This window comes from Ursus americanus, chromosome 15, assembly GCF_024610735.1.
Source record: "Ursus americanus isolate L20-20 chromosome 15, mUrsAme1.1.p, whole genome shotgun sequence".
In the NCBI taxonomy this organism is placed as follows: Eukaryota; Metazoa; Chordata; class Mammalia; order Carnivora; family Ursidae; genus Ursus; species Ursus americanus.
This window is the reverse complement of record NC_142141.1, coordinates 13,565,874-13,591,070: the sequence shown is the minus strand read 5'-3', so window position 1 is coordinate 13,591,070 and position 25,197 is coordinate 13,565,874. Positions and strand designations below refer to the sequence as shown.

The following is a 25,197-nucleotide window of genomic DNA, read 5'->3' as shown; positions in this document are numbered from 1 at the left end:
AATTATAAACATGTTGGGGTTTTTTCTTATATAGTTGTTTGGGAATTTTAGGCTCTAGGTTAGTCTTTTTCCTTCACCAAATGTACCTTAAATGTTAAGCCACTTCCAAGAAGAATTATCACTGTCTTTTTTATTATGATACCTGACATACAAGAGGTGATAAACAAACAAGTTACTTTTGTTTTAATGTCTGACATTTTCTCACCCTTCTTCAAAGTCACCCCCAGTAAATAAGGCCGTAAATAAAACTTGCAAAATTTACATCTAGAAGTCACTTTAAAGATCTTTCTCTGAAATAAATAATAGCATAACTGCAGGCCTCCATCTCAAATCCTTTTGGAAATGAAGTGGGAAATGAATAAATTTGTGGACTAAATGTGTTTAGCAGATAAATTTTGTTTATTAATATTAACATACTAATAGATCTTAAATGACATAACATGGTCATCTGCTTTTGTCAGAAGTAGAAGGAGGCTGTAAATCACTGTTCAGTTTAATAACAGTCATTTATTCAGGGCCTGTAATGTGCTGAGCTCATTGATTATAAAGGGAGCGAGGATGCATAAGAATCAAGCTTGGGGAAGGGAGCAGATTCTTGGTCCCCACTGAGGGAGAGTCTGATTTGGGACCCTATAGTCTACATATTTCAAAATAGATCAGGCATATCAGATGCATTTTGTTAAGCAAGCACCTTTGACAGAATCCTCTCCAAGAAGCTTGTTGTAGAGGCTTGCAGTGGACTCTCCAGCATGCAGAGGTAGGTGACCACCCAAGCTGCTTTCAAAAATAAACCGAAAGGGGCGCCTGGCTGGCTCAGTCTGAAAGAGCATACAACTCCTGATCTTGGGGTTGTGAGTTCAAGCCCCACATTGGGTGGAGATTACTTAAAAATAAAACCTTCCCAAAAAATTAAATAAATAAACCAGAAAGTCACATTAGTCAAAAACAGGGACAAGAACAGTGATAGTGTAAAAAAAAAATAATAATAATAATAGTAATAGTGTAAAATCAGTTATCCTGGTATGGTCAAAGCCTATTTTCTCTACTAGATTTTAATGTAGGTAAACAATAGTCCCAATAAGAGAAAAGTCAATATTTCTGTTATTTCTATATAGGACCTAATAGAAAATATTTCTGAATTTTTTATGTTTCTTGTACTTAGTTTTCTGAAGATAGTAACCAGAAGACTATGAGAATTCTAAGCCTCGAGTTAATGAAACTTAGAAACAAAAGAGAAACAAAGATGAGGGTGAGTGATATCTTTGGTGAGGTTGCTATGTGTGGATCTGGGTATCTAAACAAACTCTCATTTCCTAAAACAGATATTTCTGTTGTGTAGAGTATGGTGGCTAAACAGGAAGGCATGGAGGTGAAGCTGCAGGTCACTCAGAAGAATCTTGAGGCGTCTCAGGGGAAAATAGCACAACTTGAGGGGAAACTGTGAGTGACTAAAAAAGAAATTATTAAGTGTAACTAATTCTTGACTGACCTTTCACCTTGCTCTTCTTTACTGAGACTGAACCTTCCTCCATGCTTATCTCATTGCTCCCTGCTTGCCCTATTTCTCTTCTTCAACTGAGCCCTGATGATTCCCAAACATTTTATGCCGAAAAGATGTATAAATGTTTTAATTCTGTCCATCTTCTGTATAAAGGATGAGGAAAGGCCTCATAATCTTTGTAGTAGCACCATCTTATGGAGATGGTAGACCAAAATGGAGGAATATTGATATAGGAAGCTGTGATTAATGCACAGTTCTAGCCTTCTTTTTATTGCTGAGCTGTAACTTACATACAAAAAAATATACTGAGCATAAGTATTCAGTTTGATGACTTTTGACAATTATATATCCCTCTGTAATCACCACCCAGACAAGATAGAGAACATTGCCATTCTTCCAGAAAATTCCTTTCTTTCCCTTCCTGCTCCCCTGCCCTTCCCCACTGTGATGTCCCCAACCCCTGAAGCCACTTTCTGACTTCCATCATCATAATTAGCTTGGCCTTTTGGGGGATGTTTATCAGTATGTGTGTGTGTCTTCTTTTGTTTAACATAAGGTTTTGAGATTAATCTACAATGTTGTATTATAATTTGTTCCTCTATTTCTGAGTAGTGTTCCACTACTTAAATATACCTCCACTTGATTACTGTTTTTCTGTTGATCATCATTTGGGTTTCCAGTTTCAGACTATTGTGGATAAGACTGCTATGCATGTCTTTTTGTGGACATAAGTTTTTATTTCTCTTGAATAAACATCTAGGATTAGAATTCCTGGATCGTAGGGTAGTGTAGTATATGTATAATGTGTTAAAAAACTCAAAAAGTGGTTGTAGCATTTTACAGTCCCATTTAACAATGTATGATAGTTCCAGTTGTTCCACTTCCTCTCCAAGGTTTGATATTGTCAGTCTATTTGATTTTGGTCTTTCTAGTAGGTAGGAAGTAGTGTCTCATTTATAATTGTGTTAGTATAAGGGTCAAGCTTCTCTTTCTGTGCTCACTGACCGTTCATATATATCCTTTTATAAGGTGTCTATTTACATTTTTTGCTCATTTTTTAAATTAAATTGTTTGGAGGAGCTAAACACATGAGTAATTGGATTAAAGGCAACCTGAAACAAAGGCTTTATGTTGCTTATTTTGTATGTAGTGGGTAGGGAAGCCAGGAAAGCTACAAGAAAGATAATTTCTAACAGGATGTTATAGGTGATAATTCTCATCATCATAGCCCTTTATCAGAATTTATTTGGAAAGTTAAAAAAAAAAAACTTCAGTTTCCTATTTGTATATTTTAAATTGTCAACTTGAGAGGTCACATAAACTAATGGTTAAGAATTTGGATGCTGGGGCGCCTGGGTGGCGTAGTCGTTGAGCGTCTGCCTTCGGCTCAGGGCATGATCCCGGCGTTCTGGGATCGAGCCCCACGTCAGGCTCCTCTGCTGGCAGCCTGCTTCTTCCTCTCCCACTCCGCCTGCTTGTGTTCCCTCTCTCGCTGGCTGTCTCTGTCAAATAAATAAATAAAATCTTTTAAAAAAAAAAAAAAAGAATTTGGATGCTACATGGGGCGCCTGAGTGGCTCAGTCGTTAAGCGTCTGTCTGCCTTCGGCTCAGGGCCTGATCCCAGGGTTCTGGGATCGAGCCCCACATCAGGGTCCCTGCTCTGCTGGGAGCCTGCTTCTTCCTCTCCCACTCCCCCTGCTTGTGTTCCCTCTCTCGCTGGCTGTCTCTCTCTCTCTGTCAAATAAATAAATAAAATCTTTAAAAAAAAAAAAATTTGGATGCTACAGTATAGCATGCAACTCTTAATCTCAAGGTTGTAAATTTGAGCCCCACATTGGGTGTAGAGATTATCTAAAAATAAAATCTTTTTAAAAACCCCACATACTTTAAAAAAAAAGAATTTGGGCTCTAGAGACAGCATATCTGATATGGCAGTATTTGGTACAGATTAAGCATTATGTGTGATTATTGTATGTATTCACATATGCCATTTTTTTCAGTGTTTCAATAGAGAAGGAAAAGATTGATGAAAAATCCGAAACAGAAAAACTCTTAGAATACATCGAAGAAATTAGGTAATATGAACAGTAGTTTGTAATTAGACCTTATTTTGTTGAATAATGATGAATACATCATTTCATCCTTTTTTCAGTTCATTTTCCCTGTGCCTAAATTATTGCTCTTCAAAATAATTCGTTTTAATGCAGTTGTGCATCAGATCAAGTGGAAAAATACAAGCTAGATATTGCCCAATTAGAGGAAAATCTGAAAGAGAAGAATCATGAAGTTGTAAGCCTTAAGCAGTCTCTTGAGGAAAATGTTTTACTTTCTAAACAAGTAGAAGACCTGAATGCTAAGTGTCAGCTGCTTGAAAAAGAAAGAGGTATTTAGATAAGTAATATGTACAATATATAAGGAACATTTTTTAATAATTATGTAAACAACATAAATATCGTATTCTCTATATGAGAATTTTTATCTTTTACAATGTTTGTTCTCTGTTTATTTCAATGTATTGTTTGTCTTCATTGAAATACATACAGTGGTGCAGTTCTTGACTTCCCCACTGGGTGGCCATTTAAAATGAGAAGATACAGAACCAGGTTTGAAGGGTTTTTTATATACCATAGAATATGTACTGTAATATATATAGTAAATGATACAAACTTCAGAGTTATGTTTTGGCTTTATTTCTTTGGAAATACTTGATCAGTGTACATACTAATAGCAAAAAATATGGAAAATCAGGTTTCTCAAAGTTAGTATCTAATTACAGCATTTTTCACTTTTATAGAAGACCTTGTCAACAGGGCTAGAGTACGGGATGAAACTCTAAATTCTGAAATGCAAAACTTAAAGGAGAAACTTATTCTTGAAAAACAGGAACATGAAAAACTACAACAAAAAGAATTGCAGACTGATTTGCTTCTGCAACAAGAGAAGGTAGCTTACAATGTATAAAAAAAGAAAACAACTTGTACTTATTATATGTCACACATTTCCCCGTGTATCAGAAGACCTTTCAATTGTGTATGTCCTTCACTCCAACAATTCTATTTGTAGACTCTTATCCTGAGTAAATTGTCCTATCTATGATTTATCTGCAGAGATGTTCATGACAGTGTTATTGATAATGTGAAAAAACTATAAGCAGCTGATGAACCAAAATAAGACAATTGTTTAAAAATATTTTCTGGTGGGGCGCCTGGCTGGCTTAGTCAGTAGAGCATATGATTCTTGATCTCAGGGTTCTGAGTTCCAGCCCTACATTGGGTGTAGAGATTACTTAAAAATAAGATCTTAAAAGAACATACTTTTCTGGCACATTTTTGTGTTATATTACTACTTGGGCATTTACAGTTATGTTATAAAATGGTATCTACATGCATGTGAAACAAAAGTGACAATTTTTTAAAAATCTAGATTACATAAAGAATACATATTGGAAAAACAGTTCACTAAAAAAATGGGCATAGGATGGAAATTCATAATTCTCAGAAGAAGAAATCCAGATAATCTGTAAACATGAAAAGATGCTCTACCTTAGTAATAATTAAAGAAATAGAAATAATTGTTTTTCCCTTACAAGATTGGCACAAATTAAAACATTTGATAATATATAACACACGTTAGTGAGAGTGTGGCAAATCGGTACTCAAATGTACTGATGTGAAATATTATTTTGTTGGGCAACCTGCAACTACTGAATGCATTAAGTAGATCTATATATACTGACTTGAAGATCTCAACAACTATTTTTAGGATTTTTTAAAATTAATTTAATTTAATTTTTTTAAAGATTTATTTATTTATTTTATTTGACAGAGAGAGAAGGCACAAGCAGGGGGACAGCAGGCAGAGAGAGAGGGAGAAGCAGGCTTCCTGCTGAGCAGGGAGCCTGACGCAGGGCTTAATCCCAGGACCCTGGGATCCTGACCTGAGCTGAAGGCAGACGCTTCACCGACTGAGCCACCCAGGTGTCACTATTCTTAGGATTTTTTAAATGACCTTTACATATGTAATTATATCATATATATATGATATGTATACATATGTATATATATGTGTATGTGTATACATGTGTGTATATATATATACATACACACACACACACACATACATATATATATGTGTATGTGTATATATATATTTTTTTAAATATATAAAGGTATAGAAAAAGACCAGAAGGCGTGTATACTGAACTAGTGGTTATCTCTACAATAAGAAAACTAAGATTGGGGTGGGGTATAGTCAAAGGCAGTTTTCACTTTATTTGGGTTCTTTTTGGGTTTTGTTATTGTTTCTGCCATCCAGTCTGGCAAACTGCAGTTATTGTTGGCAGACCTTTCAAATGTTTTCTTGTATCTTAGTATCTAAGAGATGTGTCTCCTAAATGCGTTGTTAGGAGTGTAAAGGGTGGAGAGAATGCTTATTTACAGTGACCGTTTTTTTTTAAAGGTAAAGGGCTCTATTTTCTTTCATTAAGTGCTCTGGGCATGTCTACACCAGGTTTTTGTTTTTGACTGAGGTATAAATTGACATACAACAGTATATAAGTTTCCAGTATACAACACAGTGATTCAGTTTTTGTGTATATTGCAAAATTATCACCACAATAAGTATAGTTATAGTTATATAATTATCACTATATATAGCTACAGAATTTTTTTTCTTCTGAGGAGAACATTTAAAATTTGTCTTAGCAACTTTCAAATATGCAATACAGTATTGTTAACTAAAGGCACCACTATACATTATATCCCCATGACTAAAGTGTTTTATAACTGGAAGTTTATACCTTTTGACTCATTCACCCATTTTGCCCACTCCTGCCTCTGGCAACCAGCAATTTGTTCTCTGTACCTGGGTTTTTTATTTGTTTGTTTTAATATTCCATATATTATAAATAAGATCATATAGTATTTGTCTTTCTTTGTCTGACTTACTTCATTTATTACAATACCCTCAAAGTCCATCTACAGCATCACACATAGCAAGATTTCCTTCTTTCTTATGGCTAAATAATATTCAATTGTGTATATACCACATTTACTTTATCCATTCATCCATCAGTAGACTTTTATTTTTTTTCATATCTTAGCTATTATAAATAATGCTGATAGAAACATTGGGTGAATATATCGTTTCAAGTTTGTATTTTCATTTTCTTCAGATGAATACTTAGAAGTGGAAGTGCTGGATTGTATGGCAGTCCTATATTTAATTTTTTGAGGAACATTCATACTGTTTTCCATAGTGACTGTACCAATTGATATTCCCACCAACAGTGCTCAAGGGTTCCCTTTTTCCACATCCTCGCCAACACTTATTATTTCTTGTCCTTTTTTTTTTTCTTTAAGTAATCTCTGTGCCCACCGTGAGGTTTGAACTCATGACTCCAAGATCAAGAGTCACATTCTCTACCAACTGAGCCAGCCAGGCAACCCTGTTTCCTTTCCTTTTGATAATAACCATTCTGAGTCTCATTGTGGTTTTGATTTGCATTTCCCTGATGTTGTGTTGTTGAGCATCTTTTCATGGCCATCTGTATGTCTTTGAAGAAATGTCTATTCACATCTGCTGCCCAATTTTTAATCAGATTGTTTGGGTTTTTTTGCTTTTGAACTGTGTATTTTGGATATTAACCTGTTATCAGATATATGATTTGCAAATATTTTCTCCCATTTAGTAGGCTACATTTTCATTTTCTGGATGGTTTCCTTTCCTATGCAGAAGCTTTCTAGTTTGCTGCAGTCCCACTTGTTTATCTTTGCTTTGGTTGCCTTAGCTTTTGGTGTCATATCCAAAAGATCATCACCAAGATCAATGTCAGTGAGCTTACTGCCTGCTTTCTTCTAGAAGTTTTATGGTTTCAGGTCTTACATTCAAGTCTTTAATCTATTTTGAGTTAATTTTTGTTTATGGTATGAGATAGTGGGTCCACCTTCCTTCTTTTGCTTGTAGTTTTCCAGTTTCCCAATACCATTTATTGAAGAAACTGTTCTTTCCCCATTGTATATTTTTGGCTCTCTTATCATAAATTTATTGACTATATGTGTGGATTTGTTTCTGGGCTCTATTCTATTCTATTGATCGATGTGTCTGTTTTTATGCCAACACCATACTGTTTTGAGTACTATAGATTTATAAGATAGTTTGAAATCAGGGAGCATGATGCCTCCAACTTTGTTCATCTTTCTCAAGATAACTTTAGCTGTTCAGGGTCTTGTGTGCTTCCGTATGAATTTTAGCATTGTTTTATTTCTGTGAAAATTCCCATTTTGATAGGGATTGCATAGAATCTACTGATTGCCATGGTTGTATGGATATTTTAACAATATTAATTTTTCCAATCCATGAGGACAGACTATCTCTCCATTTATTTGTGTCTTCTTCAGTATGTTAGAATTTTTTCACAGTGGTGATTTATTTGTATATTGTATAACTTTAAAATACATTTGTATACTATTGAAATCATAGTATACTTTTTATATAGTATTATCTGAGAAAAATATACGCTGAAAGTCAATTGTAAATTATAATTTTAGTTTTACAAGAAATATATTGTGGGTGTGTGTTGCATAGAAAAAAAGACTGAAATGACATTTACCACAGTGTTAACACGGTATAGGATATAATCCATGACAACATGCAGGTGATATCTGTATTTTTCAAGTTTCTTTGGAGCTCTTAAATTTAGTATTCATACTTTATTATCTGTACATTTTTTTTGTGTGTGCTTAGTAAAAACCTTATGCTGCCATTTCATATTATTTCAGTGGTTTTCTGTTTGGATGTAGGAATTGTCCTCCAGTCTTCAACAGAAGCTATGTTCTTTTCAAGAGGAAATGATGAAAGAGAGGAATCTCTTTGAGGAAGAATTAAAGCAAGCCCTGGATGAGCTAGATAAATTACAGCAAAAGGAGGAACAAGCTGAAAGCCTAGTCAGACAGTTGGAAGAGGAAACAAAATCTCGAGCTGAAGAACTGAAACTCCTAGAAGAAAAGCTGAAAGGGTTTGTATTCATAAGACCTCATGTTTAATATGACTTCGGATGTTAAAAAGATGTTTTCCAGTACATTCTCGCAGGATTCTCATGTCAATCATTCGACTAAGTGAGGTTGGAATTATTTTACAAGTAGGTAGACAGAGGTAAAGTATACCTATAGAATGTGTATGCAAACAAGTATGACAGCCAAAGTCAGAAGCATATAGCATCTTTCTTTTTTTTAAGGCCAGAAGTTTAAAAGGATATTAATAGACAAGTGACCAAAATATGGGATTCCTTTACTGCTTGTATGTTGCCTAAAATTATTGGATGTCAGCATTATAACAATAACACATTTAGGGGGACAAAAAAGGTGAGACTTCTACCCTTGAATAAGAAACATTTCCATTTTTCGCTTATTGTGTACATAGCTTACATAGCGTAAGTTATACCTTTAATTACCTTTTCTGAGGGAGCACAAGCACTCAGAAGTAGCAATCAAAAAAGCAAAATAAAAAAAAAAAACAAATCTGGGAAACATTCAAAAATAAGAAATTTAAGAGATCTCAGACTTTTTTTTTTCTTTTTTTAAAGTAGGCTCCACGCCCATGTGGGGCTTGAACTCATAACCCCAAGATAAAGAGTCACATGCACGACTGCCTGAGCCAGCCAGGCACCCCTTGGACTTTTAATTATAATTCCATATTATTTTTATTACATTATGCAGCCTTCTCCACTGCATTTATTTAAATTAGAATATCCAGGTTGATTCTTGAGTTCAAGTTGTAACTAAAATAATTGTTATTTGAATCCTTGGGATTTCCTTTCTAAAAATATTTCTGACAAGGAACCAAGAACTTATACATGAGTCTACAGAATTGTAATGTATCTTACAACTGTGTATCTCCCGTTGGATATTTTTACTAAAATCTTTTTTCCATTTTCTTATGGTGATCAGTGATAAAAAGGATGTGAAGGTTTTATACATGCCTGCTTTGTGGGGGAGCAGTACCAAAGTGTTAATTAGGGGAATTGTTCTATACTGGAGCCAGTCTCAGGGAACAGGCTCTTTAAGAAACTGAGTAGATGATGTCAGTTTCAGGGAGGAAAGAAAGTTGAGACAATCATTTATTTTAACTCAAGGAATTGGGTACAGAGGTCAGGAGATAAGGATTTTATTGCTGGATCTGCTAACTAGCTCTGTCTGTAATTCTAAGCAAAACAATTCTAATTTCTTTAATTTTCTATTTCATTAGATACAAAATAAAAGAGTTTTAATGACGTGATCTCTAAGGTCCCTTCCAGCCTAGAAATTTTAGGCATAAGAGAAAAACTAAGAAAATTGAAAGTGATATCTCCATGGGGCAGGGAAGAGAATATTTTTGTCATAAATCCTTTACTATTATATGATTGCTTTCAGCTGTTGGTGTGTATATTTTTTAAATCCTCTACTCATTGTAGAAGGAATTTGATTAGTTGTTTATTTTTTCTGTGTCTGACTTAGCCTGTAAGTGAATAATAATCTACCAAATAAGTTATCAAATCTTTGAATAATAATTTATTATCTGGATTACTGAAATAAAATAAATCTACATAGTCCTATAAACTCCTTTTTCAAAAAAATACTAAGTATAGGTGAAGACATTTAGTATTTCTTAAATGTTTAAATGCAGAGACTTTATTCAATCCAAGTGCTTTTTATCTAGTAATTTTTCACATTCTTTAGTTACGGTTGCTACTAGGATTTAGAGTCTTTTTACCCTCCTTCTTCCAAAAAAATGTTTTAACTACCTACATTAGTACATAAATATTGAAAGATAAATTTAGAAATGAGTAAATTAGGATTAAAAAAAAGTAAAATAAGGGCAGGAAAGATAAGATGAAGCCAGCAGAGAAGTTAGTGCATAAATAAACGTGCTATTAGAAGCAGGTCATAAAATTAGATCTAAGCTATCCAGGAGTATATACAAAGATGCAGACATTGGACACATGATTCACGGTGTCAGAAGGTAAATACTAATCCCTTTCTTACAATAATGATTTGTAATTAGTGTTTTTTATCTTTTAACTGTTCCTTAGGAAAGAAGCTGAACTGGAAAAAACTAATGCTGCTCACAGTCAGGCCACCCTGCTTTTGCAGGAGAAGTATCATAGTACAGTGCAAAACCTTGGAGAAGTTACTGCTCAATTTGAAAGGTATTTTTTATTGGGAGCCTGCACTCTTAAATATAATATGAGTGGGGAGGCATGTTTAGTGAAATCTGAAAAAAGTGACACAAATAGAGTGGTTGCTATTACTCTAAATTCCATAATGACCAACCATAAAAGGGCATTTAGGGTTACCTGGTAATCTTACTATGTATACAAATTTCCTTTCCTGCCATCTCCTTCAAATTTCATGCACTCTCAAACCTTTGGCATTCTGTCTTACTCTCCTGACACTATCTTTTTCCTCATGAAGAATTCTAAAGCTTTTCTCTCATTACCAAACCTGTAAGCACACCTGTATTTATGCTCATCCTATCTTCCCACCTGTTACAGGAGAAGCGTTCCAGTCTTTTAGCCTTCAGCAACATTATTCCGTTTGTCCTTTTCAGCCTTTCTACCGGATTTGTTTCAATCAATATCAAAACATGGTAATGTGCTTTATCTTAATGTGCTTTATCTTAAAGCACATAAATTTTAGGGGCACCTGGGTGGCTTAGTCATATAAGTGTCTGACTTGATTTCGGCTCAGGTCATGATCTCAGTGTCATGAAAGGAATCCCCGCTTCGGGCTCCAGACTCAAGATGGAGTCGGCTTGGGATTCTCTCCCTCTTCCTCTTCCTCCCTTTCGGTCTCTTCCTCCCCTCCCCCGCCTGCTCGTGCATGCTCTTTCTCTCTTTCAAATAAATAAGTAAAATCTTTAAAATACATAAATTTTATTAACTGCTTTGACCCCCCCCACTTCCTTCTGCAGCTATCCAGCAACACCTCTCACTCCCAGCACCCCTCTTAATCCAAAATTCTACTCATCCTTATAGCTTGTCTTGATAGAAGACTCTCTATACCTACTGTATCCATTTCCTCACTTCCTATTCCATCTTCATCCCTTTATCTACATTATTTTCCCTTTAAAAAAAAAAGTTTATTTGGGGGGAACTACAAATTGCAGAGGATAATTTAAGAAATTTGTGTGTATCTCACACCAAGAGCATATTGATATAAACATTTTTATTTAGAGATTTTGGGGATGAGGTCTCTTTTTCTTATATCTATTTTATTATATTTAATAAATACAAAAGGTATACAACACATAAATTATAAAGGATAAAGATAAAGTCAACATGCATGAGCCAATAAAAAACAATCAGACCTATAAGCCAAAAGATTTCAAAAACTTGGTATTATATAGGAGTTCCTCTACTATCCCATCTGCCTGCTTTCCACTAACAGATAATACCATTTAAAGCCTACATTATTTCCTCCTTTTTTTCTGTGTATAAATTTATAGCATGTATATCCATAGGAGTATCTTATGTAATTTTGCCTTTTTCCTGAACCTTCCCAATATGTCATTATGCTGTATGCCATTTCCTGAGATTTGTCTTTACACTCTGCATTATGTATGTTTCAAGAATTGAATCACATCGTTGACTGAGGTTATAGTTTGTTCATAGTAACTGCTGTAGAATATTTGATTTTCTTAATATACCAAAATTTACCCATTCTCACTTTGGGCTTTTGGGTGCCGTTTTATTTCTTTTATTTTTTTTTTTCATCATGATAAGTGTATTCTTTAATCCCTATCTCCTATTTCCCCCACCCCCCCCACCCACTTCCCCTCTGGTATCAGTTTATTCTTTATAGTTAAGAGTCTGTTTCTTGGGGGCGCCTGGGTGGCTCAGTCGTTAAGCGTCTGCCTTCGGCTCAGGGCGTGATCCCAGCGTTCTGGGATCGAGCCCCACATCAGGCTCCTTCACTGGGAGCCTGCTTCTTCCTCTCCCACTCCCCCTGCTCGTGTTCCCTCTCTCACTGCCTGTCTCTATCTCTTTCAAATAAATAAATAAAATCTTAAAAAAAAAAAAAAGTCTGTTTCTTGGTTTCTCTCTCTCTGTGTCTCTATTTTTGCTTGTTTGTTTCTTAAATTCCACATGAGTGAAATCATACAGTATTTTTCTTTTTCTGACTTACTGTACTTAGCATTGTATTCTCTGGCTCTATCCATGTTGTTGCAAATTGCAAGATTTTGTTTCTTTTTTATGGCTGAATAATATTCCATTGTATATATCTACCACATCTTCTGTATCCATTCATCTATCAATGGACACTTGAGTCTTTTCCATGGTTTGGCTATTGTTGATAATACTGCTATAAACATACGGGTGTATGTATCCCTTTGAATTAGTGCTTTTGTATTTAGGGGGAGAATACCCAGTAGTGTGATTACTGGGTCATAGGGTATTTCTATTTTTCATTTTTTGAGGAATCTCCAAACTGTTTTCCACAGTTGCTGCACCAGTTTGCATTCCCACCAATAGTGCAAGAGGGTGCCTTTTTCTCCACATCCTCGTCAACACTTGTTTCTTGTGTTTTTGATTTTAGCCATTCTGATTAAGTGTGAAGTAATATCTCATAGGTTTGATTTGCATTTCCCTGACGATGAGTGATATTGAGCATCTTTTCATGTGTCTTTTGGCCATCTGGATCTCTTCTTTGGAGAAATGTCTGTTCATGTCTTCTGCTCATTTTTTAATTGGACTCTTTGTTTTTAGATATTGTATCAGTTCTTTATATATTTTGGATACTAACCCATCACCAGATATGTCATATGCAAATATCTTCTCCACTCAGTAGGTTACCTTTTAGTTTTGTTGTTTGTTTTCTTCACTGTGCCAAAACCTTATATTCTGATGTAGTCCCAATAGTTTATTTTTGCTTTTATTTCCCTTGCCTCAGGAGACCTACCTAGAAAAATATTACTACAACCAATGTCAGATTAATGCCTATACTCTCTTCAAAGACTTTTATGGTTTCAGGTCTTACATTAAGGTTTTTAATGCATTTTCGAGTTTATTTTTGGTGAAAGAAAGTGGTCTAGTTTCATTCCTTTGCATGTAGCTATCCAGTTTTTCCAGCACCATTTGTTGAAGAAATTGTCTTTCTCCCATTGTATATTCCTTCGTCCTATATCCAAGATTAATTGACCATATATTTGTGGATTTATTTCAAGATTTTCTGTTCTGTTTTATTGAGCTATGTGTCTATTTTTGTCTGTACCGTACTCTTTTAATTACTACCACTTTGTAATATAACTTGAAATCTGAAATTGTGGTACTTCGAGTTTTGTTTTTCTTTTTCAAGTTTGCATTGGCTATTCAGGTCTTTGTGGTTCTATACACATTTTGCTATTATTTGTTCCAGTTCTGTGAAAAATGCTGTTGGTATTTTGATAGGGGTGGCATTACATCTGTAGATTGCTTTGGGCAGTTTAGATGTTTTAACAATATTTGTTCTTTCAACCTATGAGCATGGAATGTCTTTCCATTTCTTTGTGTCATCTTGGATTTCTTTCATCAGTGTTTTATAGTTTTCAGAGTACAAATCTTTGACTTCTTTGGTTAAATTTATTCCTAGATATTATTTTTGGTACAATTACAAATAGTATTTTCTTAATTTCTCTTTCTGCTCTTTCATTATTGGTGTATAGGAATACAACACATTTGTGTACATTGGTTTTGTATCCTGTGACTTTACTGAATTCATTTATCAGTTCTAGTAGTTTTTTGGTTGAGTCTTTAGGGTTTTCTATACATAATGTCATGTCATTTGCAAATAGTAAGAGTTTCACTTCCTTACCGATTTGAATGCCTTTTATTTCTTTTTGTTGTCTAATTGCTGTGGCTAGGATTTCCAGTAGTATGTTGAATGAAAGTGGTGGAGTAGATATCCTTGTCTTGTTCCTGACCTTAAGGGAAAAGCTCTCAGTTTTTCACTATTGAGTATGATGTTGGCTGTGGGTTTTTCATATAAGGCCTTTATTATGTTGAGGTATGTTCCCTCTAGACCTTCTTTGCCCAGGGTTTTTATCATGAATGGATGTTGTACTTTGTCAAATATTTTTTCTGCTCCTACTGAAATGGTCATATGTTTTTTATCCTTCTTTTATTGATGTGATGTTGATTGCTTTGTGAATATTGTACCACCCTTGCATCCCGAGAATAAATTCCACTTGATCGTGGTGTTTAATTTTTTTAATGTATTGTTGGATTCAGTTTGCTAATATTTTGTTGAGGATTTTTGCACCTATATTTATGAGCAATAATTCTCTTATGAGCCTGTAGTTCTCTTTTTTGTGTGGGGTCTTTATCTGGTTTTGGTACCCGGGTGATACCGGCCTCACAGAATGAATTTGCAAGTTTTCCTTCCTCTTACATTTTTTGAAATAGTTTGAGAAGAATAGGTATTAATTCTTTAAATGTTTTGTAGAATCTTTCGTTATTATTAATAGTATTCTTAGGAATATTCTGTAGTCTCCTAGTATACATGTATAAGAATTACTCTGAAGTCCTATAAATGTGAATGTTTAACTTTAAAATTTAATGCCCAATTGCTTTACAAAGTGGCAGGGAGAATACACTTTTCACTAGGGGTTGTACTGGCAACCATTGATCTACTTCCTTTCCAAAGCTGTTAGATTTCTTAAAGTTTACCAGTGTACTTAGTGTAAAATGATTTTTTCCTGGGGATAACCCACTTTCCCTTTTCTATAAAAGGCTTATATATGACTTTTATTCATTTCTCTGTAGGATTACTATCTTTTCCTGATTGTAAAGTTTTTATTAGCAATGTGGGTTACAAATATCTTCTACCAAAGTGTGGCTTATCTTTTCATTTTCTTTATGGTTTCTTCTGATGAATGGAAATTCTTGGTTTTAATATTTTTTTTAAGATGTATTTATTTGAGAGAGAGAGTACATGGAAGAGGGAGGGGAGAGGCAGACTCCCCACTGAGCATGGAGCCTCTATCCCACAACCCTGAGATCATGACCCAAGCCATAATCAAGAGTCAGACACTTGGGGCGCCTGGGTGGCGCAGTTGTTAAGCGTCTACCTTTGGCTCAGGGCGTGATCCTGGTGTTCTGGGTTCCAGCCCCGCATCAGGCTCCTCGGCTGGTAGCCTGCTTCTTCCTCTCCCACTCCCTCTGCTTGTGTTCCCTCTGTCTCTGGCTGTCTCTCTCTCTGTCAAATAAATAAATAAAATCTTTAAAAAAAAAAAAAGAGTCAGACACTTAACCAACTGAGCCACTCTGGTGTCCTGATTTTAATGTTGAATTTATAGATTTTTATAAGAACATGTTTGTGGGTAGTTTAAGAATTTCTTTCTATCCGGGGCGCCTGGGTGGCACAGCGGTTAAGCGCCTGCCTTCGGCTCAGGGCGTGATCCCGGCGTTATGGGATCGAGCCCCATATCGGGCTCCTCTGCTGGGAGCCTGCTCTTCCTCTCCCACTCCCCCTGCTTGTGTTCCCTCTCTCGCTGGCTGTCTCTATCTCTGTCAAATAAATAAATAAAATCTTTAAAAAAAAAAAAAAAAAGAATTTCTTTCTATCCAAGAACGTAAAGGTATTTCATTTTTTAAGTTTCATTTTTCCATCTAGAACAGATTTCTGTGTGTGCAGTGATAAAGGGATCAAATTTATTTTTGTTTTTCCATGTGAATAATCTGCATGTAATGTATATGTGTATGTATAATGTATATGTGTATATATATTTCTAATTTATATATCCAAGTATAAATATGAATTATATTTTAATACTGTTTTCAACCCTGTGAAGGGATTGCCTTTCCTGCTACTTTGAAAAATTGTGCCTTGGGAAGTTTTTAGCCATTCCGTGACTTCACTCACCATCAGGATGCTAACAGCATTAAAATTTATTTATTCAAACCAAATCTTTTCTTTCAGCTTTCTACCCATATGTCCAGCTGCCTGCTTGACATCTCCAAGTAGACATCTCCCTACCGTGTAACATTAACCTGTCCGAAACAACTCTTGATTTTCTTTCTGTCTCTTTCTACCTCTCCCTCATTCCTTTTTATTTCAGTCAGTCACATCTCCCTCTTCCCAGCTTCTCATTCCATAAATCTGAGACTCGTCTTTAATCATTTTCTCTCCCTTTCTTCCAACATCCAACCTATTTCATAAAATTTGCAATTCTGCCTTCAAAAGAGATTTCACATCTTTCTATGGCCAAGTCCTTGGTCTAACCGTCCTTTACCACTCACCTGGGCTGATGTGCGTGCACCGCAGTGATGACCGGCCTCATGCCTCTGGCTTCTGCTCCGCATCTCTTCTTCATTACATTCCAGTCTCATCTCTTACTGCACTGTGTTCTACCTGCCTCAGAGCACATATGCAGCTTTTCCCTCTGAAACACTTTCACCTGAACCCTAGCTGACTTTGCTTTACCCATCACATCTCAGCCTAACTATAGGTTCAGAAAGGCCTTTTCTGAATCACCAAAAACAGTACGTTTCCCTGTTTTGCCAGCTTAAGGTGCTCTTTAGTTTTCTTTTCTTTTCTTTTTTTAAGATTTATTTATTTACTTATTTATGAGAGAGAGAGAGAGCGTGGGGGAGGGGCAAAGGAGAGGGCAAAGCAGACTCCTTGCTGAGCGGGGAGCCCTGTTGTGCTCCATCCCAGACTCAGATCATGACCTGAGCCAAAGGCAGGCATTTAACCAACTGAGCCACACAGGCGCCCCTCTAGTTTTCTTCATAACACAAATTTTATTGTACATATATTTTCCCATTTTTTTTGCGAAGACCTGGAGAGGCATTTCCCTGTCTTCCCCACAAGACCATAAATGTGACAGTAGGTGCAGGGATCATATATTTATTTGTTTTGGAGTAATTTTCATGTTTGATATACATAGTACACATAGTAGGCACTCAATTTTTTTTCTTTGAACGAACAGCATATGCCATATAAGCTCATTAATACTGACTTCAGAATACTGAATTTTTACCTGTGTAAATGCATAGTTTATAAGGTTTTGTTTGTGTTACCCTAAACTGTATAAAATATTAACTGAGCTGTATATTTATCATGCTTACGCTAATTAGAAAAATCCTTCAACTTTTTATTTTCCTTTGAATAAGTTATAAAGCATTAACAGCTAGTGAGATAGAAGATCTTAAGCTGGAGAACTCATCACTTCAGGAAAAAGTGGCCAACGCCGAGAAAAGTGCAGAGGACATTCACCATCAGATATTGGCAACTGAGAATGCAAATCAAGAATATGCAAGGTGTGTGGGAGAACTAAAACCTGCCCGTACTTGTAGCCTTAGAACCATTAAGATAACTTAATGTTGTTGAAAGCCAGCTACTAAGTGATGCAGGGAATTGTAATTTCATGACTTGCTTTGGGTGATCTTCAGTTGCAAATTAAGAGTTTACACAGTTAAAAAAAGTACAATTTGTGGAAAGTCCCTTGAGTTGTTTTGTTTCATTTATTTTTTTAAGTAAAAGAAAGGGAGAAAGTTATCAAATGGCTATAAAATATTTAGTGGACTCTTCTCTCAAACTCAAGGATGCTTCTAGATCTGCAGACCAAGTCAGCACTTAAAGAAGCAGAAATTAAAGAAATCACAGTCTCTTCTCATAAAAGAATAACTGATTTGCAGAACCAACTCAAGCAACAAGGTGAAGAGTTAAAGAAACAACTGGAAGAGGAAGAAGCAAGGTAATCTAGGTTTAGAAACTGACTGCCATATAACCTCAGTTATTTTTTCTAATACACTCTTTTCCTAATACACTATGTTTTTAAATTTGATTTCCCCTTACAGAAAAGCTGGAAAAGAAAACACAGTGGCAGAGTTAACTGAGGAAATGAATAAGTGGCGTCTCCTTTATGAAGAACTATATAATAAAACAAAACCTTTTCAGGTTTGTCAGTTGAAACTATACTCACTTGTGTTTGTTTTTGGCATTCACTGTGTTCCCTGTCACAATCACCACAGTGACTTGATTTTTCTGAAAGATCATTTTGCTGTACATTTACAGTGCTAATTTAACTCCCTATTAAAGGAGACTTATAAATTTTTAAAAATTATTATGCATACATTTTTTGTGTAGTCTTTATAGGCTAATAATTACCTTCTAGTAAGAGACTTAATAGTTTAGAAGGCTCTCCTGATAAAATTTTTGATAATTTATGTTAATCCATGATCCTTAATTTTGTTAGGATCTTTCCGTGTTTCTCAAATTAATTTACTGATCTTAAAATAAAAAAGGATAAATGCTGATCTCAGCACTTAAAAAAGTGGGAGGACAGTATTGGTTATAATATGGTGATCCAGCTGATAGACGGATTAGGCTGGCTAGCTGACCTTCTTTCCCTGGTTCTTTCCCTCTGTTTTAGTGATCTGGGAAATGAAATACACAAAAGTTTTTTTAAAGAGTCTCACAGAATTTATGGAGAGCCCTGAGAATATGTCAGCATGATCTGTTTTCATCCATCGTTTGTTTTGTTTTTTTCTTTTTTTGTAATTGAGTTTCCTTTGTAGTTTATATGAGACAAGTAAATTTAACATTTCTAAGTCTATAAAAAAAAAACTCTTTTTCAGCTACAACTGGATGCGTTTGAAGCAGAGAAACAGGCTTTGTTGAATGAACATGGTGCAGCTCAGGAACAACTAAATAAACTAAGAGATTCGTATGCTAAATTACTGGGTCATCAAAATCTAAAGCAAAAAATCAAGCATGTTGTGAAACTGAAAGATGAAAATAGCCAACTCAAATCGGTTTGTAAAATAACACTTTGTTCTATTGAAAGTATTTGGGTGGGGCATTTGTTATTCCAACTACAAAATTTAAGGAAGGACTTTGATATCAGAAAAAACTAAGTTTATAGAGGAACATCCATCTGAGAATTATGGATTTATTTTAGAGCGTTGACCAGATGGCTATTAATGTTCTCAGGTTTCCAACTACCTCATTAGTATATTGGAAATCACTAGTGTAATTGGAAGAGTTCGTAAAGCTTTACACATCCATTTCTATTTGCAAAATAGTAAAGTCCTTGGTATAAATAAATATCATAAAGATAAGCAGCATTCAAAAATAGTTTAAGCATTTAGAGCACCTGGCTGGCTCAGTTGGTAGAATGGGTGATTCTTGATCTCAGGGCCATGAGTTCAAGCCCACATTGGGCATAGAGATTACTTAAGAAAAAGATAGTTAAGCATTTAAGTTTTTCTTTTTAACAGCTTTATTAAGATATAATTCACATACCATACAATTCACCCATTTAAAGTATTCAACTCCGTGGTTTTTAGTACATTCGCAGATACACAATGATCTCCACAGTCAATTTTAGAACATTTTTGTCACCTCAAAATGGAACCCCTTACCTTTTAACTGTCATCTCCCTATCTCCTCATTCACTCCTCCCACCACTAATCTACTTTCTGTCTCTATAAATTTCCCTATTCTTAGATGTTTCCTATTTGTGCACTCAAATGATATGTGGTCTTTTGTGACTAGCTTCTTTTGATTAACAGTGTTTTCAAAGTTCGTCCATGTCATAGCATGTATCAGTATTTCATTCCTCTTTATGACCTAATATTTCATTGTGTGGATATGTCACATTTTATTTATCCATTTGTCAGTGATAGACATTTGACTTGTTTCCACCTTTGGGCTATTATGAATAATGCTACTATAAACATTCATGTACAAGTTTTTGTGTGGACATATGTTTTGGTTTATCTTGGGTTATACTTACAAGCAAAATTGCTTGGTAACTTGGTAACTTTATGTTTAATCATGTGAGGAATTATTTTGCAAAGCAGCTATATCTTTCTGTATTCCACCTGCCATATATGAGGGTTCCAGTTTTTCCACATCCTCACCAACATTTCTTTTTACCTGATTTTTTCATCCTGACCATACTAGTGGATGTGAAGAGATACCTAATTGTGGTTTTTGACTTGCATTTCCCTGATAACTAATTATGTTGACGATCTTTTTATGTGCTTATTGGCCATTTGTATATCTTTCCTGGAAGAACTTTCTATTCATGTCCTTTGCCCATTTTTAATTGGATTACTGTTTGTTTTTTTAATAAATTATGAAAGTTCTTTATATGTGTATGTTCCTTATCAGATGTATTACTTGAAAATATTTTCTCCCACTCTGTACATTTTCGTTTCACTTTCTTAATGATGTTCATTGAAGCACAATAGTTTTCTCCTTTGTTTCCTGTTCTTTGACATTTAACAAACCTTTGCCAAATCCTAGGTCATGAAGATTTATCTCTGTTTTCTTCTAAGAGTTTTACAGTTTTAGCTTTATATTTAGGTCATTGATCCATTTGAGAGTTTTATATACAGTGTGGGGTAAGGGTCCAGCTTTATTCTTTAGCATGTGGGTATCTAGTTGTGCTCATGCCATTTGTAAAGAGACTACTCTTTCTCCAGTGAATGGTCTTGACACCCTTGTTGAAAATCAGTTGACCGTTTATTTATGGTTCATTTCTAGACTCTCAAATGTATTTTTCATTTGATTGCTGTCTTGATTACTGTTGGTTTGTAATAAGTGCTAAAACCAGGAAGCGTGAATTATCCTACTTTCTCCTTTTTCAAGATTGTTTTGGCTATTCTGGGTCCCTTGCAATTCCATATGAATTCCAGAACCAGCTATTCAACTTTTATAAAGAAGTCATTTAAGATTCATATGGGAATTTTGTTGAGTGTGTAGATAAGCTTGGGGTATTGCCATCTTAACTATGTTACATCTTCTGATCCACAAACGTGAGATGTTTTTCCAATTATTTAGATGTTTAATTTCTTTCAACAATGTTTTGGCATTTTCAAAGTGTAAGTTTTGTACTTCTTTTGTTAATTTATTCCTAAGTATTTTATCCTTTTTAGTGTTAATGTATATGAAATTGTTTTCTTAATTTCATTTTTAGGTGGTTCATTGCAAGTGTATAGAAATCAGATTGATTTTTGTATACTGGTCTTGTATTCTCCAGTCTTGCTGAGCTCATTTATTTGTTGTAATAGTTTTTTAGTGGCTTCCTTAGGATTTTCTGTATAGAAGATCATTTGTAAATAGAGAATAGTTTTACTTCTCTTCTGACAATGTATTTGATTACTTTTTCTTGCCTAAGTTCCCTGGGTAGAACTTCCAGACAATGTTGAATAGAAGTGATATGAGTGAACATCCGTGTTTTGGTCCTGATTTGGGGGAAAACATTCATACTTTCACCATTAAGTTTGCTATTAGCTGTGGGTCTATCCTAGACACTCTTTATCAAGTTGAGAAAGTTTCCTTCTATTACTAGTTTTTTTAGTGTTTTTATCATGAAAATGTGTTAATTTTTGTCAAATGCCTTCTCTGTGTCTATGACATAATCACGTGACTTTATTCTATTGATATGATTTCTTGAATTAATTTCTTTTTTAAATTTATTTATTAAATTAACCTTGCATTTCTGATATATTTCACTTGGTCATGGTGTATAATTCCCTTTATATGTTGCTGGATTCACTTTGCTAATATTTGCTGAGGATTTTTTTCATCCATATCTCCAACAGATACTGGTCTATAGGTTTTGTTTTGTTTTTAAAGATTTTATTTATTTATTTGACAGAGAGCGGGAGGGCACAGGCAGGGGGAGCAGCAGAGGGAGAGGGAGAAGCAGGCCCCCCGTTGATCAGGGAGCCTGATGCGGGACTCAGCCCCAGGACCCTGGGATCATGACCTGAGCCAAAGTCAGTCGCTTACACAGTTGAGCCACCCAGGCTCAGAAAATACGTAATATCTTTTCTGGCTTTGGTATCAAGGTAATGCTGACCTTATAAAATTAGTTGGGAAAGATTTTGTCTTTTTTACTTTTTGAAATAGTTTGTGAATAATTGGTATTGCTTCTTCACTGAATGTGCAATAGAATTCAGTATGAAGCCATCCGGACCTCAGTTTTCTTTGCGGGTAGTTTTCAATTACTATTCAATCTTTTCACTTCTTATGAGTCTATTCATATTGACTTTCTTTTTGAGAGAGTTTCAGTAGTTTGTGTCTTTCTAGGAATTTGTCCATTTCATTTAAGTTATCTGATTTATGGGTATATAACTGTTCATAGTACTTTTTTGTAATCTTTATAATTTTGGCAAGGTCAGTCATTATATTCCTCCTTTCATTTCTGATTCTAGTAATTTGAATATTCTTACTTTTTTTTTTTTTTTTGGTTCCTTTAGTTCTGTAAAATATATTTATAATGGCTAGTTTAAAATCTTTTTTGGATAAGTACAATATCTGGTTGTTCTTACAGGCAGTTTTTGTTCCCTACTTTTTTCCAGTGTATAGGTCATGCTTTCCTGTGTATTTGTACATTTTTGTCAGATAGTGGATATTTTAGATTACATATTATAGCACTTCTGGTGACAGCCCTCTCCTAGGCCTGTTGTTTTCTTGTTCATTTGTTGTTATTGGCTGGATTGTGCCAGTGAATTCTATTCCTTCTCTCCACCCCCAGTAGTGTTGTGCCTCTGATGTTGCTAATATGCCCACAGTCTCCCTGGCATGACACTGATTTTGGTAGGGCTGTCTTCCTTTACTTCCCTGATCACTTGTTAAACTCTGCTAGTTGCTAGAGAACTAGTTGCTTATTGTTCTTTTATTTTCATCAGTGCCCTGGAGTTTGCTCTACAAACTCACCCAATTAAATTCTGGCTCTTTCATTGGAATTGTGTCTGAGGTCAGTGATTATATTCTGACTCCAGAAGGGCTGCTCCCAGCTGTCTTATTCACCAGTTTTAAACCTACAGTTCAGCCTATATTTTGAATCACCTCCCAGTTCCCTTACACCACTTGCTCTACTGTTATTCATAGCACCCTTCAGCTTGAACTTCTATCAATTCTGTTCCAAGTGAAATCAGCCCCTTTGGCAAGAAGTTAGGACCTATGCATTTTATAGTCTACTTCGCCCCCCCACCCCTGCCCAATTAAATCTCTGAGACAGGGCTCTGGAGCTGAAGTTGGAGAAAATGGCAAGCTTTTCTCTGAGTGACACATCTGGTCTAGGAACGGAGTGCTTGGCGGACTTGGAGGGAAAGGGGAACAGCCTGAGGTTCTCTAAGCTTGCCTTTCCTGGCATGGTATCATCACCTCATGAGCCAGGGCAAAGGTGATCAGGGTCCCAGCATTTTCAGCACACAGCTCCTAAGTTAGAGCCCTTTGTTCTACGGAAGAAAGGATCCTTCACCTCTCAGCCACATTTACTTGGGACATAGCCTCAGCAACAGGTAGCTGAGGGTGAGATGAGAAATGCTAATGTCCTATTCCTGGCAGGAAAAGCCTCTGAGTGGGTGCTGGGGGAAGAGAGGGCCCCATATTCTTAACTGTAGCTGTCTGGTGTAAGGTTTTCATCTTGCTAAACTGGGAGCTGAGAAAAAGGAGCAGGGTTCCTTTTCAAAGACCACAGACCCTTGCCTTTTTTTACCATATTTTTCTAGAATTGCTTGAGTATATGTTTCTTCATTGACGGTTTTGCCTTAGGACCATTTTTATAGACTTTAAATGGTTGGCTTTTTATAATTTTTAGTTTTACTAGGAAGCCGGTTAGTGGAGCTTTTCCTGCTGTCACGCCAGAGGTTGACTTCTGCATTTAATTTGGAGATGAATTTTTATCAGAAACATAGCTTTGTAACTGTAGAGTGGCAAGAAGATTTAAATGTCTCATTATCTCCTTTGTGACAGCCCTTCAGAGTCATTTTGTAACTTGTAGTCTTAAAGCCTGTATCTAGTAGTGATTTTTGCCTTTTGGTTTGGTACATGAGCAACTTTGGAATTTGTCAGTAACATGGATAACACATTTCGCCAACATGAACTTTAATTATTGTTTATTGTCTATATTTTTCATACACAGGAGGTGTCAAAACTCCGCTCTCAGCTTGCTAAAAGAAAACAAAGTGAGACAAAACTTCAGGAGGAATTGAATAAAGTTCTTGGTATCAAACACTTTGATCCTTCAAAGGCTTTTCTTCATGAAAGCAAAGAAAATTTTGCTCTCAAAACACCATTGAAAGAAGGTAAGAAATTAATAAATGTATAGGTGACATCTTCCTTTGGATTTGCTTTCACAACATTTCACAAGTTATCCATTTTTATGAACTGTGAGAATTCTTTGACAATTTCTGATGTACAAAATCCATACTAATATTTTTGTGTAAAATGCCTTTTCTTTCCTCCTTCCGTACCCTCTATTTTCCACATATCTAGATCCCACCTCCGAGCCCAGTTCAGGTCCCATCTTCCTTGAAGCCTTGTCTGACTTTTTTGCTCCTACCTACCCACCCAACCCCACCCCACCCCCAGAATTGTTCCCTCTATCATACCCTTAAAATTTTAACCTAAATGTCGAATTTGTAGTTGTGGAGAAATAAAGTTTTCTCTTTTGACTATGAATCTTTTTATATTTGACAATAAATCAAAATTGGTTGAGATGGTGAATGAAGAAATATAATTATGTGGGGCACGTGGCTGGCTCAGTTAGAAGAGCAGGCAACTCTTGATCTCAGGGTCATGAGTTCGAGCCCCACATTGGGTATAGAGATTACTTAAATAAATAAAACTTTAAAAAATTTAAGAGGCACCTGTGTGAGTCAGTAGGTTAAGCGTCTGCTTCAACTCAGGTCATGATCACAGGGTCCTGGGATCAAG

The 25,197-nt window shown here is 35.5% G+C and overlaps 1 protein-coding gene across 1 annotated transcript in view; it reads left to right on the top strand.

Moving 5' to 3' along the window:
- Window positions 1–25,197, top strand: part of HMMR (hyaluronan mediated motility receptor) — a 40,349-nt gene that overhangs the window by 13,209 nt on the left and 1,943 nt on the right. The window contains exons 6-17 of the mRNA XM_045792057.2: window positions 1,163–1,249; window positions 1,340–1,440; window positions 3,502–3,576; window positions 3,709–3,884; window positions 4,296–4,444; window positions 8,302–8,516; window positions 10,569–10,685; window positions 17,631–17,777; window positions 18,062–18,214; window positions 18,318–18,417; window positions 19,098–19,274; window positions 24,404–24,566. Coding sequence (XP_045648013.2) covers window positions 1,163–1,249; window positions 1,340–1,440; window positions 3,502–3,576; window positions 3,709–3,884; window positions 4,296–4,444; window positions 8,302–8,516; window positions 10,569–10,685; window positions 17,631–17,777; window positions 18,062–18,214; window positions 18,318–18,417; window positions 19,098–19,274; window positions 24,404–24,566 — 1,660 coding nt within the window. The remainder of the gene's footprint in view (window positions 1–1,162; window positions 1,250–1,339; window positions 1,441–3,501; window positions 3,577–3,708; window positions 3,885–4,295; window positions 4,445–8,301; window positions 8,517–10,568; window positions 10,686–17,630; window positions 17,778–18,061; window positions 18,215–18,317; window positions 18,418–19,097; window positions 19,275–24,403; window positions 24,567–25,197) is intronic.